The sequence below is a fragment of the Astyanax mexicanus genome, chromosome 2, assembly GCF_023375975.1.
Source record: "Astyanax mexicanus isolate ESR-SI-001 chromosome 2, AstMex3_surface, whole genome shotgun sequence".
NCBI classification, from domain to species: domain Eukaryota; kingdom Metazoa; phylum Chordata; class Actinopteri; order Characiformes; family Acestrorhamphidae; genus Astyanax; species Astyanax mexicanus.
This window is the reverse complement of record NC_064409.1, coordinates 18,409,349-18,424,764: the sequence shown is the minus strand read 5'-3', so window position 1 is coordinate 18,424,764 and position 15,416 is coordinate 18,409,349. Positions and strand designations below refer to the sequence as shown.

The window sequence follows — 15,416 nt, the reverse complement described above, 5'->3', positions numbered from 1 at the left end:
AGTCACTTCATTCTAATCATGTATTTTTTTCTTTTTTTAAATGTATTTCTATTTTTATTTCATTTTCTTCCCAATTTGGAATGTCAGTTACCCAGTCCACTCCTTAGTCCTAAACACTATTACTAGTAATGCCCCTAACAGCAGGAGGGAAAGACTTGCACATTTTCTTCTGATACATATTAAGCCAGACTCCGCCTCTTTTCGAACTGCCACAGAGGCAGCATTTTCAAGTAGCATCACAGGGCATTCTGAGGAAAGCGACAGATCCCTAGCTCTGATACATCGGCTAACAGACACCAGTGCTGACCAACATCACAGTGGGGAGAGAGCACTTACAATCTACCCACCCAGAGAGAGCATGACCAATTGTGCTCTCTCTCTCTCTCTCTCTCTGACTCCGGCTGCTGATGTCCATGCAGCATGATCCAAAATTTGAGCCAGTCATGCCTTCAGTGTGATTGTAACATTCACTTTTTCCTGCTCTCGCCACCCAAAATTCCCTCAGTTTAGCAGGTCAGCAGTTCTGCAGTCCAGACGGTGCTGGTCCCGGTCATTTGTTGGTGGACACCGTTTATTGGACATTGTGTCGGACATTGTGTCTCATATCTCTATAGGTTCTGCTTGAATAGCGGGCAGTGCTGGCTCTCGGTGAGCGGGAGCACACTACTCTTCCCCTGCTGCCGGCGTTTTATTCATTACCTCCAGATGATGATCTCCATAAATCACAGATGGATCCGTACCTTCCGTTTCACGCAATGCCACTCTTACATCGTAATTACGCTCCCAGCTCTCATTATTCTGCCGTGTTAAGACGACAAGTTTGCCAAGTCGACTCCCATATTAATTATCTGCTCTTTCAATTACACCTCTGTGGAATCTGCTCGCTACTCATTAGCCAGCGCTCAGCACCGAGTCACGTGACTCCTCCTGATCGAACATGGCTGATCGTGTCGCTTGTACCTGTTGAGGAGGTGCTTGAGCAGGACGCGGTGTGGGTGGGTGGTCTGGAGTGCGAGTGCCCTCTCTCTAAAGCACGTGGGATGGCGGTTCCAGGCCAAGTTCAACCCTGCCTGGTTCCTCTACTCCTCCTCCCCATGGCCTGGCAAACAGAGGGCATATGGCATGGCAGGGCCACGCGGTGTGGGACGTCAGAACCGGTGCCAGGATCTCACAGCTGGCTGCGTCGGCCTGCCAGGGGAACCTTGTCTGTTAGACCCTGCGAACAGGAAGCGGCCGCAGGCCAACAGGAAGCAACAGTGGGAGTCAGTGAGGAGCCTGGCTCCAGATGGAGGGATCTGCCCCAGACTGCAGAGTGGTACAGTTTGCCCGTATGGACGTCCGTCCTGTCTTTTCTTTTCGGCCCCTTTCGGTTCTGTTGGTTTGAGGGGAAAAGCAGTTTGCCACATTGTTGAGAAATGAGAAATATACAGTACATAGTGATTATAATTAGAGTTGCACCAAAATTATTTTTATTAATTATTATAAAGAAAAAACGATTACAAAACAACAATTCTTTATTGATAAAAAATATTTATTTATTTAAGACAAACCAACAAAGCACAATTGTACTCCAGTGGTGCAATTTTCATCATAAATGTACCTCAGTAGTGCTATTCTAAACTTAAATGCTCCTTGACAGTGCTACTCAATCACATGAGTAAAAATTAGATGGAGAAAGGCAGCCAGGATGGATGCATGGATGGGTGGATGCAAAGTTGGATGCAAGAATGGATGAGTGAATAGATGCATGGATGAATGCAAGGATGGATGGATGGATGGATGCATAGATGCAAGGTTGGATGGAAGAATGGATGAGTGGATGGATAGATTGAGGGATGAAAGGATTGATGGGTGGGTGGATGGATGCAAGAATGGATGAGTGGATGGATGGATGCAAGGTTGGATGGAAGAATGGATGAGTGAATGGATGGATGGATGAGTGCAAGGATGAATTTAAGGATTAATGAATGGACAGATGCATGGATACAAAGATGGATGGGTGGATGGATGCAAGAATGAATGAGTGGATGAATGGACAGATGCATGGATACAAAGATGGATGGGTGGATGGATGCAAGAATGGATGAATGGATCGATACAAGGATGGCTGGTGGATGGATGGATGCAAGGTTGGTTGGAAGAATGGATGAGTGGATGGATGGATGGATGGATGGATGGATGAGTGCAAGGATGAATTCAAGGATGAATGAATGGACAGATGCATGGATACAAAGATGGATGGGTGGACGGATGAAGGAACAGACGGGTGGATGGATGGAAGCATGGATGGATGGGTGGGTGGATGGATACATGCTTAATTTATAATGGAAATTCTGAAAAATAATAGATCAAGCTAACTTAGATAACGATACTATCCTAGTGTAAAATTGTTTAAATTCTGCTTACTGCTGGCTTTTTAACACACTTCTTGCTCTAAGCACTGGTGTCTGCTGCTGCCACTTAAACTATCCTCTCTTCCTCTATTTGAAGACACACTAAAATACCACATATTCTCGGTTGCCAAGTATTCTGTGGAACAAGTTAAGAATCTCTGGGCAAGGCCTATGTTAATAGATTAGTATTGGCTCATTGGATCAGTATCCTAAGCTCCATCAAATTTAAAATCTTCTCTTAGGGGAAATGATATTTACTGTACTCTCGAATGTGAAATTCAAAAAGGTCAAGTAGGTACTCAGAACAGAATGAAGTATGGGTCTTAAATCAAAGCATATTAAAGTGAATTTCTAGTAGTACCGTTCTTATGCCTGTTTAGATTAAAACATTATTATTTTACACATTATGTAAAAGCATTTGTCAGAGCAGTATGATTTTAGTATTAATTTTAAAGTTTGGAAGAATTATATAGAGGTTGGACATAATAATGTTGTCATGGCAATTTGTAATGATATCTTTTTTTGACCATATTAAAGGGGATTATAGAGGGTCTTGAGAGACCTTCAGTGTGGGACTAATGATTTCCAGGATTTAAGCTGTACTGGAAGCTCTAAGAGCTCCTGATGCAGATCTGGCTTTGACCATCAGTGCCATCAAGTGAAAAGAATCTGGTCCGTTTTTGGCTTTGTAGACCAGCGTCAGGGTTTTGAATCTGATGTGGTTGGCTACAGGAAGCCAGTGGAGGGAACGCATCAAAAGAGTCACATGACTGAACTTTGGGAGATTGAAGACGAGTCGTGCTGCCGCTGATTCTAAACTGGATGTAGGGTTTTGGTGGCTCGTGGTGGAAGACCAGCCAGTAGAGAGTTGCAGTAGTCAAGTTTTGAGATGACATGAGACTGCACCAGCACCTGAGTGGCTTCCTGAGACTGAAACATTTGAATTTTTCGGATGTTACACAGGAGAAATCTGCACAACTGAGTCAGATTTGCAACATGGCTTAAAAATGATATGTCACTGACTGTGGAAACCAGATTTTAGAAATGGAAAAGCAGCTTTGTACCAGGGATCTTTAGTGAAGAGACGTTACTATGTGGTACAAGCTTAAAAAATGGTTTAAATATTTGCTTTAAATCTAGAATGGCCGAAAAATGTTCAAGTGCATTGCAGTTAAAACGAACTCCCCAAACTTCCCTTAGCAGGGATAACGTCATGCTGTTTCTTGAAGCATAGATGAATAAATACACATACAGAAGTTCTTATAGTTGCATAGGTAATGGAAGTCCTAATTGCATCGGACTTGATATTAAACAACTCATTTCGAGATCAGAACAAATAAACAGATGATCCGGGCCTGCTGAGAACGGTACAAATTGCGGCTTGTGCCACGCGCAGTACTTTTTTTGCGTTGTTGGTGCTTTATGTGCAGATTTGTATGCGTTCTGCTGAGGACGGCACTGCATTAGGAACTTGATGAGAGGAGAATGTAGGTCTGTAGTATATAATTGCGCGGTGCGTCTATTTGACGAGGGCGGTGTGTATGTATACCTCTCCGAGAAAGAGGCCACTGGCAGCATGTTCTAATTAACACACTGTGGAAGAGTAGCGCACCTTCAGGAATCCCCAGGGCCAGGCCAGGTGTCCCAGTGGAGCCCCACAGCTCAAACGAGCTGTCCTCAAACCGCCAGCAGCCTCGCCTCCAATTACGCTCCACCAGACATACGGCCGCGCTGCATCCAAAGTTTACGCACCCTCCATCGCTCATGCGGCTCGTGCTGCAGTCTGTAGGTCTGCGCCGAGGCCGTGCTCCAGCTTTTCCCGTTCCTGTAGTCGTACAGCGGTACCTGTAGCGCCGGGAGTCCGGGGTCAGAGAGCACAGGTATGCCCTCCGGTGCAGATTAAATCTGAGCCGCGCTGTGAACAAACCTCCCGGGGAACTGAACGGAGAGTCGCTCAGTCGTTCGCATACTGATTCGGTTTGGCGTCTATATGGTGGTGCAGCAGATCAAGTGCTTAGTGCTCTCTTCCATATGGGATTCAGCGTTGGTTTGTAGCTGGTGGCTTAGAAGGGATATAGAAGTAGGTTCTGTGTGCCAAAGAAACTGAATGTACAGAGAATGTACTGGGTAATTGGAAGCAAGACCTACCAATTTGTAGTGTAGTCGGAAAAATCGTGCATGAATCATGCTTTGGTGCATGGTTTTGGGAACAATCCATTTTGGGGCATTTTCTTTTAGGACGGAGTTTTAGCTTTTCAAGCAAAATTTAGTGGTCTGGATTTTTATTTTTATTTTATTATTTGTTTATTATTTTTTTTACTCTAGCCCTAATTGAATACATCTGATCCACATAATCTTCTTGATTAGCAGAATGCATTGTGATCAGTTACCGGAAGGAGATCGATGACTAGGTTTAGATATTTCTCAACCAGTGTTTTTTTTTTAGATCTGACTAGGAAGCAGGAAAATCTTTTTTTAAACATCTTTAAGAAGTTTAGGAATTTTACTCTGTCCAAAAGTCTGTTTTATTTTGAAATCGAGGGTAATAATAAGGACTTTGTTAACTCTTTGCTGCAGGAACAGACTTTAAAAAAAAGCCTGGCTTACACAATATTTTGGAACATTTTGCTGTGAGGATTTGATGGCATTTGGCTTAAGATCTGTACTGACGTCAGCTACTAATAACAAATGCAAAAACAAAGTGGAAGTTCAATGGTGAAACAGAACAAAAAAGAGAGGAGGAAATAAAGAGGAAAACCTAATATAAAACTTAAATGTTTTCATTAGTTTTGTTACTTTTTTTTTTACCATGGCATGAATTAAATAGGCTATTTTTCATGGTTTGCTTGTGAAAGAAAGCATTTTTAGGTCTATAAATACAGCTCTGGAAAAGATAAATAAGAGACCATTGGAGGAGCTTCTTTGATTTTAGCAAATTGAAAACCTTTGGAATATAATCAAGAGGAAGATGGATGATCACAACCTATCCAACCAAACTTAACTGCTTAAAATTTTGCACCAGGAGTGACATAAAGTAGTGTGTAAGACTGGTGGAGGAAAACGTTCCAATATGCATGAAAACTGTGATTAAAACCAGGGTTATTCCACCAAATATTTATTTCTCAACTCTGAAACTTTATGAATATGAACTTGGTTTCTTTGCATTATTTGAGGTCTGAAAGCTCTGCATATTTTTTGTTGTTATTTCAGCCATTTCTCATTTTCTGCCAATAAAAGCTCTAAATGACAATATTTTTATTTGGAATTTGGGAGAAATGTTGTCTGTAGTTTATAGAATAAAACAACAATGTTAATTTTACTCAAACATATGCCTATACAAAGCAAAATCAGATAAACTGATTCAGAAACTGAAGTGATCTCTTATTTTTTTCCAGAGCTGCATATTAAATATATTAATTGAGTATTAAACATTTTCATTATCCCAGGTGGTTGCGATCGCATTATCAAAAGCTTTGTTGTTTGGTATAGATTTTTATCTTAGTTTTTATCTATTTATATATAGCACTTTTTTACTACTGATATTGTTGCAAAGCAGCTTTACAGAAGTGTGGATGCAGAACAGAAACCAGAAAAAACATTGCACATATAAAACAAAACGTCAATGAGCGACAGAGGCAAGGAAAAACTCCCTTATAAACCAGTATGTTCCCAGTGAGGTTTTTTTCTTATCTCTTATCTCTGCTGTGTCCCTGGCCCTTGTGCTCTTTATATATATATATATATACTGACTGTGTCACCTTGCCTCTATACCACCAATGCGTCTCCATGGGCAACCGCCTACTTCCATCACCATGCATCGGACAGATGGCATGATGGTGACCTCACAGGGACAAACCGTTGGACGCAGAAGGGACGAGTGTGTGTGTGTACACGTCTGCTGGCCTCCCTCGCCCCTGCCTTTGTGTTTTGTCATGTGGTGCATGAACCATATTTGACGGGTGGTTTCAGCGCTAGGGGTTGAAGCCTGACCTGCTTGCCTTGCTCCCTTTTGTTTGCGCTCTTGTCCACTCTGGAAAATCAGTCAAGTCATTTTGCTTTTTATATATATATATATATATATATATATATATATATATATATATATATATATATATATATATATATATATATATATATAATGTGAGTAGAACTAGAGATCATATGACCATCAGAACTACTACCTCCAGAAGATTTTTCTTCCCTGTGTTCATGTACTCATTCTAGTGCAGTTCCACAGCTCACCACAGGAGGTGCTGTTGGTTTACGCTTCGATCCCACGCTTACGCTCCTCTCTGTGTGTCCTTGTTTTGTGATGAGTAAGAGAGCTGCTAAGGGACATTGGACTGTTAGAGCGTTCTCCCGACTGAAGAGATTAACAATGCCTTGCTGCAGCACTAGCGCGCACACACACTTACACACAAGCAAATCCACCCCAGCTCGCCCTCTCACCACTGGCATGAATCTCCAGCTGAAGGCAGCAACAAAGAGCTGGCATGTCTTTGGAAAGTGAGTCAGGCACATCTCCTGGAGGATGACCTTTTCTCTGAGGACCGTAGAACTGTCGGCCTCTCGTTGCCGAGGCCGGCGAGGCTTCAGTGAGGCTCAGCAAAGTCAGAGAAGAAGAAGAAAAAAAAAAAAAACGAGAAGCCTCATGCTAGATTCGTGCAGAGGGCGAGGCCAGGGTCCATTTTACACTGATTTTACTCTGACTTACCACTGTGTGGAACACAGTGTTCTAAGTTCTGGTCTTCTCCAAGCCTGGAAGGATTGGAGTCCTTCTACCCAACATATTTTGTAGGGCTTCATTGACTGATTATTGATATATTTTGAAATACTGTAACTGTAAAAACACTATATACAGAGGCTCTGTTTAACACTTTATAGCAGCAGTTCCCAATCCTGGTCCTGGAGGACCCTATACCCTGTGCATTTTTGTGTTTATGCTGCACCTAAATCCACCTAAACCTAGATTATTAGCTCAATATTAAGCCTTATTTTTCCATAGTTGTCAGTTGACAGAAGCAGAAGGATGAATTCTCAAGTGAACAAGGATTTACTTTCTCCTCAGATTCAACCAAACGCAGCAAGGTTAACAGTACAGATAGATAATGGCCCAAAACATACTGCAAAAGCAACCCAGAAGTTTATTAAGGTAAAGAAGTGGAATGTTCTGCAGTGGCCGAGTCAATTACCAGATCTTAACCTCATTCTCAAGGCGGAAAGACCCACAAACCAGCAACAATTGAAGACTGAAGCTGCAAAAAAGGCCTGGAAAAAATCATAAAGGAAAAAAAAAACGGTGTTTGGTGATGTCCGTGGGTTCCAGACTTCAAGCAGTCATCGCCAGCAAAGGATTCTCAACAAAGTATTAAAAATTAATGTTTTGTTTAGGGTTCACTTAAGTTCATTTGTCCATTTGCTCTTGAGCCCCTAATATGAGAAAGCTTTGTAGATAAGTGGTTGCAGTTCCTCAACGCTTCATAGGATATTTTTGCATAAACCCTTTAATTAAACCTGAAAGTCTATACTTCAACTGCATCTCGTTTGTTTAATTTTAAGTCCAGTGTGGTGGCATGCAGAGCCCAAATTATAAAGGTTGTGTCACTGTCCAAATATTTATAGATTTAACTGTACCTCAGATATTCGAATCCTGCCTTTAGGGAGTCAATGGCTAACTATAGAGCAGCAGTTCCCAATCCTGGTCCTGGGGGACCCCATACCCTTTACATTTTACTCAGTTTACTCTGCACGCAAGCACACCTGATTCAGCTAATCAACTAATAATTATCAAGCCTTTCCTGAGTTCACAGCAGTGTGTTAAAGCAGAAAACCACTAAAATGTCTTAAACAGGTGCTTTTCAAAGACAAGGTTGGGTTTATGTTCCTAGAATCTCTTGCCCTGACCATTTTAGTGTGTATTTTATTGTACTACTAAGCTATTTATCAAGCCTTAACTGAAGTGCAGTACTGTTTTAAAAAAAAGAAGCAGAAATTGACAAAAAAATTGTATTAGGTTTTAGTGCCTAATCCTGAAGAATTTCCCATCTCTGAGGATCTGAGTGAATTGGCTTGATATGATCCACAGTGGCTAAAGATCAATTTAAGTCATTGCAGACTAAAAGACAGCAAAGTGATCTGTGTCATTACAATGTCTTCTTCATTTCTGTGGAGAGGTGGGCGTCAGGCTATAGTATAGGGCAGGGATCACTAATAGGCGGGCCGTGGTCCGGGTCCGGACCCAGACGTTGTTCAATGCGGACCCAAACCGATAAACTACAGAGAAGGACTGAATTCTGACAGCGTTTATTTTAAGCTGCAGAATAATTTATCTTGTCTTTACGGTATACGTCAGGGGTGTCCAAACTTTTTTTGGGGGCGGCCAGATGAAAAATATATTTGAAGTCACGAGCCACAGACTCTATAATAAAACAATATACCCCTGGTATATGTGTTCTGCGGTGCAGTAAACTCACAGACCAATCACGTGTGCTGTAAGATCACAAAACGCTCTCCTCAGCCAAAAAGATCTGTGCAGACCGCTGCCCTGTCTAGTGAATTGGGACGCGGCTGGGAAAAAGCGCCTTTATAAAGAGATAGTGAGCCTGAGAACTGGCAGAAAAACGAAAATGGGCAGAAACTAAAGACACGCTGAGTGCGAAAGGGGAGGAATGTACACAAAATGTGTGTTTTTTTTTTTTTAACACAAGTTAAAAATGACGACGGTCCGTACTTTGGACTGATGGAAAAATTCTCCAACTGGACCATACTGAATTGTAATTAAATACCCCTGGTATAGGGCATTACTCTCTATTGTACCTTTCACAAGGTTCTTTCTCTAGGTTCTTTTGGTGTCAGATACCACAGTACTTCAGTAAAGAAAGCAGGAAGCCTCACACTAGATTCCTATGTAGAGCACGAGACTGGAATTCCATTTACTTTAATGCTTTAAAGCATTGCTGCATTGCTACAGTCACAATGCCACGAGGTGTACTTCCATTTCTATGGAGATGCATGGTGTAGGATGCACAGTACGGCTTATTCACATAGGATATGTCATAGTTTGTGCTTAGAAGCAAATATTGGCTTTAAGGGTCCACTTTACAACTTGCTTGGTCTACAGGACCTGATGCCTAACTTCAGAGGTCCTGTGGAGTCCGTGTCTCGTTGGGTCAGAGCTGATTTAGTGGCACCAGTGGGACCCACACAATGTTAATCATGCTTTTTGTAGATAGCTTATCAGGGTATGTTGTTGTTTTCCCTGCTTTAACACTGTTAATAATCTAATCTAAGCTAATTAATGAGTCCTTCCTTGAAAAAAAAAGGACCAGGACAGGGACCCCCTGTTTGTAGTGCCTGGGACTTGCATCCGAGACTCCAGTCCTGGGACTGCTAGCAGTACGAGATCTTCTGCCGTAGCCTTCCAGCCCTGTCAGAACCTCAAGGTTTCACTGCTGTTGCCAGGAGACAGCAGAGTGCTGGCAGCCCCTTCCATAATAAGTGTGTGTATGTGTGTGTGTGTGTGTGTCTGTCTCTGTGTGGGAGAAGTTCTTAGATCTCCTCTCCGCCTCTGCTTTACCTGAGTAACCTGTCAGCTGCTGCAGGCTGCAGTTTGAGTCGTCTCCAGCAGATCGGAAGTGAGCAGGAGGCACTGCTCTGCTAATTGCGTAAATCGCCCTCCGCTGTTCTTAATGCCTGTCTGATACTCAGCTGTGTGAGAGCTGATGCGCTCCTTTCTTATTTCTTTTTTTTCCTTCTCTTTTCCTTCCTCTTTTTTTTGGCTTTTTTTGGCTTTCTCTTTACACCTTGCTGTTTTGTAATGTGAACAGCTTTTCAAGTAATGATGGTGTTCGGTTTACAAAAGAACATTTCTTGTGATCTGCTGTAAATAGGCTCTAAGTACCGGTTCAGTCTCCTTTTTATAATGTATCACACAACGAAATTATCTTTCTGGGAAGAGTTTTCTGTGATTTTCCCAGCATTAAAAAGCTGTTTTGTGTTCTGAATGGGGACACACCGATCCAGAATTAGCATGAGATACTGGGACTAATCTAAACAAAATTGGATAATCATCTCTAGTTATTGGATAGTTGGACCAATCCATTCACTGGACTCAATTCCTGCACTGTGGGAATTCTGCGTTTCATAACTTTCATAAAGTGTAACCAACAACAGACATCATAAACATAGCATAACATGCAGAGAAATGTACCCAACCTAACCAGTGCAGTGCCTTCATGTCATCAGATAGCAGTGAGTAATCCAGCTCAGAAATGTGACCTTTGTCAGTACTGAAACCTTTTTTTTTCCTCAATTTTTTTCCCCCATTTTCTCCCATTTGTCCCACCCATTCAGCTGCTACAAGCTACTCATCTATCACTGGTGTTGCCACAACACAAGAAGGGTGCACACGTGAAGTCAGCTACCGCCTCTTGTCGAACTGCTGCTGATATAACATTGCCGAGTAGCACCACAGCGCACTCGGAGGAAAGTGCAGCGACTCGGATCCGATACGTCAGCTCACAGATGCCTTGTGCCGATCATCACCACCCTAGGAGTGATGTGGGGAGAGAGAGCCATCTATCCACCCAGAGAGAGAGCAAGGCCAGTTGTGCTCCCTCAGGGCTCCAACAGCCGATAACAAGCTGCATAACTGGGATTCGAACCATCAATCTCCCGATCATAGTGGCAGCCCATTAGATCGCTGGACCACTTGGCGCCCAGTACTGAAACCTTGTTTATATTGTGTTAATTCCAATATTGGTGTCAGTATGAACCCAGGTCAAACTGTAATTTTCATGGCATAGCTGAATAATGAGAGGTCAGGACAAGGAAGTGGAACTACAGCATCTGCCATGATGCCCTTACTGCCAATTTTAGGCAAGCCTTATCTTATAGCTAGCTGAGAATCAATAGTTTTTGACTCAAACCCTCTGTCTAAATGCTAAATGATGTTTGTCAAAACACAATTTGTATATGGCTGAAATCAGTAGTAGAAATCTGAATTTTGCATGGAATCTAAACGTGTGTTGGCTAGCAAACCATTAAATTCAGAGTAAAGGCAAACATCTGCTTTTAATGCAGGTCTTGTTCAAGTCTGGTCCAGAGTCCAGTTTTCCAAAAGCATCTTAGTAATAAGATCATCTGAATTGGCTTGACTATTTAAGATTCATCTTTCATTTTTAAGGTCCTAACCCTAATTTAAAGTAATTCATGCTTAAAACAATAGAAAAAGATGGATCTGGTGCAACTTTACTGCACAACAAGGTGCCTAGCAATAAAATCACTGATCAAAAAATGGTAAAAACCAGCAGTACTTGTTGACTGGAGAATTTCTGACTAGCAATACAAGAATAACCAACGCGTTTCGGCGCTCAGGCCTTCATCAGGGTTAAAAGACAAAAGTTAATAGCATTCTAGCTTTTAAAACACACATGATTACAAAACAACCAAAAAGGAACACTCCAAATACTAAAGGTCACATGATCAGCCAATGAGAGGCTGGCAGCTTAAAACAATACACAGTTACTTTCCACTGTTCATAGTTGAGGTTCTTAATCTGCATTTTGTATTAAAGCATTCACACCTTTTTAAATGAAATTGAAATAAGTGTGACTTGGCGTTGTCGGCAGGAATACCGCAATCTTCTTCGTTCCTTCAGTCTGAATCATGTACACATCTTGACCCCCTCGTTAAGCAGATGAGTGGAGCATCAGGACCAAAGCTGGTCAGCCCTTCTTTTCATCCACTCGTTTCTGTATCGATTTTTAACAAGCCCATGTGCACTTGGCCTTGCTGTTTCTGCTTAAAGGAACCCCTGAAGCGTCTTAAAAGCTGTTCCTTTACTTTATTAGCTGCAGTGAAGTTGATTATATGAGCCCTTGGAGGAACGAGGGGCTGAGTGAACATGTTGAGTGTTGACTTTGGCAGAAAAAAATCACTGGAAACTGGTCCTAGGGTGCTTATTTTATGCACTTGCTTTGTTTGGCTTGGACCATCAGTTTGGTTTGCAGTTTGAGGGTCTTTTTGAAATAATATTTTTTATTTAATTTGAAGAGATGCACAAACTCCCAACCAGGGAGTTTGTTCACAATCATGTTTATAATTGAATTACTGCAATTGGATTATTTAAGTAGTCATGGAAACAACATGCTCTGAATTCTTAGAATAGGGTAATGTTTAAATCTTGAATGAAGAAAGCTGGATTTTAGCTAAGTGAGGATATGTCTCAAAAGAATTGCTGCATGCCATAACATATTATCCATTGAAATTGGTTCCCACCTGTATTGATTATAAGATTACATTAGTTTTTTGTTTAGTGGGACACACTAAATACAAATGCAAATATAAACACAAAGCCCGCCCTTAAAATCTTCTTTCTTAGCACTTACAATTATTTTTTAAATTAGTACTGTTTTTTTTTATATATACACTACAAGGTGCACCGCGTTATAAGGCGCACTGTCAACGAATGTCTATATTCGAACGAGCGCTGGATGTTAATTAACACATGTTTATTTCCTGAAAACTGTTTATTTAGGTGAGTAAAGCGCTTCTGTTTTTTTTTTTTTTTTTTTTTTACGGTGAGCTTAGATTCCCAAATTTCTCCAGCACTAAAGCTGGAGCATTAGCAATAGTGGCTAACTGCTAGGGGTTAGGTTAGGTAATGCTAATGCCAATGCTCATACCAAATTAAAAAAATATTGTTATTTAGAGCATTTATTGGCAGAAAATGAGAAATGGTTATGAGAAATGAGAAATAACAAAAAATGATGCAGAGCTTTCAAACCTCAAATAATGCAAAGAAAACAAGTTCATATTCATAAAGTTTTAAGAGTTCAGAAATTAATATTTGGTGGAATAACGCTTTAATCACAGTTTTCATGCATTTTAGCATGTTCTTCCTCCACCTGTCTTACACACTGCTTTTGTGTTATTTTATGCCACTCCTGGTGCACCAATTCAAGTAGTTTAGCTTAGTTTGATGAATTGTGATCATCTGTCTTTCTCTTGATTATATTCCAGAGGTTTTCAGTTTGGTAAAATCAAAGAAACCCATTATTTTTAAGTGATCTCTTATTTTTCCAGAGCTGTATGTATGTTTTCAGTGTGATGCCAAAACTAACCAGAGCAAATGTACACAATGTAACTACACATCGTCTTGATTTTCAGGTGTGAAAATGTGTGAAAGCACCAGTAGTGAGGTGTGTTTTCTTCACCGGTTGGACCTTCTCTTGCCTTGCTGCGCATCTCTCTTCTATTTCCTCTCATTGTTTCCTTCATCCTCTCCTTCCTGTTCTTGATCTCTCTCATTCTTTTGTTTCTTCTCTTTTTTCGCAGAGGAAGAGGTGGAAAATTTCGATGTTTCCAGCCTGCAGGAGGAGGTGCTGCGGAACATTGAGGCTGACAGCTTCTGGTGCATGAGCAAGCTGCTGGACGGCATTCAGGTAAATTGATTCCCCTTCGCCCCGCGCCGGGTCTGCTTAAATTCACACTGTGCGAGAGAGAGTGTGTGTGCAGAGGGGTGTGCTGCCGGGAGAGATAGGTGTGTGTGTGTGTGTTTCCGAAAGAGGTGTGTATTTGTGTGTGTGTGTGTGTGTGTGTGTGTGTGTGTGTGTGTGTGTGTGTGTGTGTGTGTGTGTGTGTGTGTTTATCTGCTTACAGTAGCAACACAATAAAAGTCTCTGGCGTGAAGGTATTTTCTCTCTATATACCCCTCATCTCTCTCTCTCTCTCTCTCTCTCTCTCTTGCCCTCTCCCTCTCTTTCTTTTCCTTTCCTCTCTGTATCCCTTTCTCCCTCTCCCTCTCTTTCTTCACTTCCTACCTCTCCATCCTATCTCACTCCCTTCCCATTACTCCATTTTTATCTCTATCTTTTTTCTCTCCTTGTTCCTTCCTCTCTTTCTTTCTATCTGTCTCTGTCCTATCTCTCCCCTTCTCTTCCCTCTCTGTCCCCCTGTCTATTTCTAATTCTTTCTCTCCTTCCTTTTCTCTCTCTCATCCTCTCTTCCAAGCTCTCTTTCTTTTCCTCTTTCTTCCTGCTAAGCTTTTGCTTCCTTTCTTCCTCTCTAATGTCTCCCACCCCCTGTGTCTCTCTCTCTGTTGTCTTCATGCCTGTGTGCCTCCCTTCATCTCTGTCTCTCTCTCCTTTCATTTCTCTTTCTTACTCAATCGCTTAGTCAACCCTGTATCTTTCACTTTCTCAATATTTCTCTTTCCTTCCCTTTCTTCTATACCTTTTCTTTATCCTTTTCTCTATTTTTTTTAAATGTCTTCACTTCTTTCCTCTCCATCCTACCTCACTTCCTCCCCATTACTCCATTTCCATCTCTCTCTTTTTCTCAGCTTGTTCCTTCCTCTCTTTCTCTCTATCTGTCTCTGTCCTATCTCTCTCCTTCTCCTCCCTCCCTGTCCCCCTGTCTATTTCTATTTTTTCTCTCCTTTCTTTTCTCTCTCTCATTCTCTCCTCCTAGGTCTCTCTCAATGTTCATTCTTGTCCTCTTTTTCTCACTCTCTCTACCTGTTTCCTTTCTTCATCCCTACCTAGTTGTCTCTCCCACTCCTTTTCTCCTTCTTCCCCTTCCTTCCTGCTAAGCTCTTGCTCCCTTTCCTCCTCACTGTCATTCCTCCTGTCTCTCTCTATTTTTTTATTTTTTTTTCTCACTCTTTCTCTACCTTCATGCCTGTGTGCCTCCCTTCATTTCTCTCTTCCTCCTTTCATATATCTCTTTCTTGCTCTATCGCTTAGTCAACCCTGTTTCTCTCACTTTCTCAATATCTCTCTTTCCCTCCCTGTCTCTGCCTTTTTCTTCTCTACCTTTTCTCTATCCTTTAAATTTCTTCACTTCCTACCTCTCCATCTTACATCCCTCACATCATTATTCCATTTCTATCTCTTTCTCTACCTTCATGCCTGTGTGCCTCCCTTCATCTCTCTCTCTCTCTCTCTCTCTCTCTCTCCTTTCATTTCTCTTTCTTGCTCTATCGCTCAGTCAACCCCTTCTCTCTCGCTTTCTCAATAATAT

At 41.6% G+C, this 15,416-nt stretch overlaps 1 protein-coding gene across 3 annotated transcripts in view; it reads left to right on the top strand.

Annotated features, from left to right (window-relative positions):
• Positions 1 to 15,416, top strand: part of tbc1d22a (TBC1 domain family, member 22a) — a 261,181-nt gene that overhangs the window by 106,025 nt on the left and 139,740 nt on the right. For all 3 annotated transcript variants that reach the window (XM_049473643.1, XM_049473641.1, XM_049473642.1), the window contains one exon: positions 13,731 to 13,837. In XM_049473643.1, coding sequence (XP_049329600.1) covers positions 13,731 to 13,837 — 107 coding nt within the window. The remainder of the gene's footprint in view (positions 1 to 13,730; positions 13,838 to 15,416) is intronic.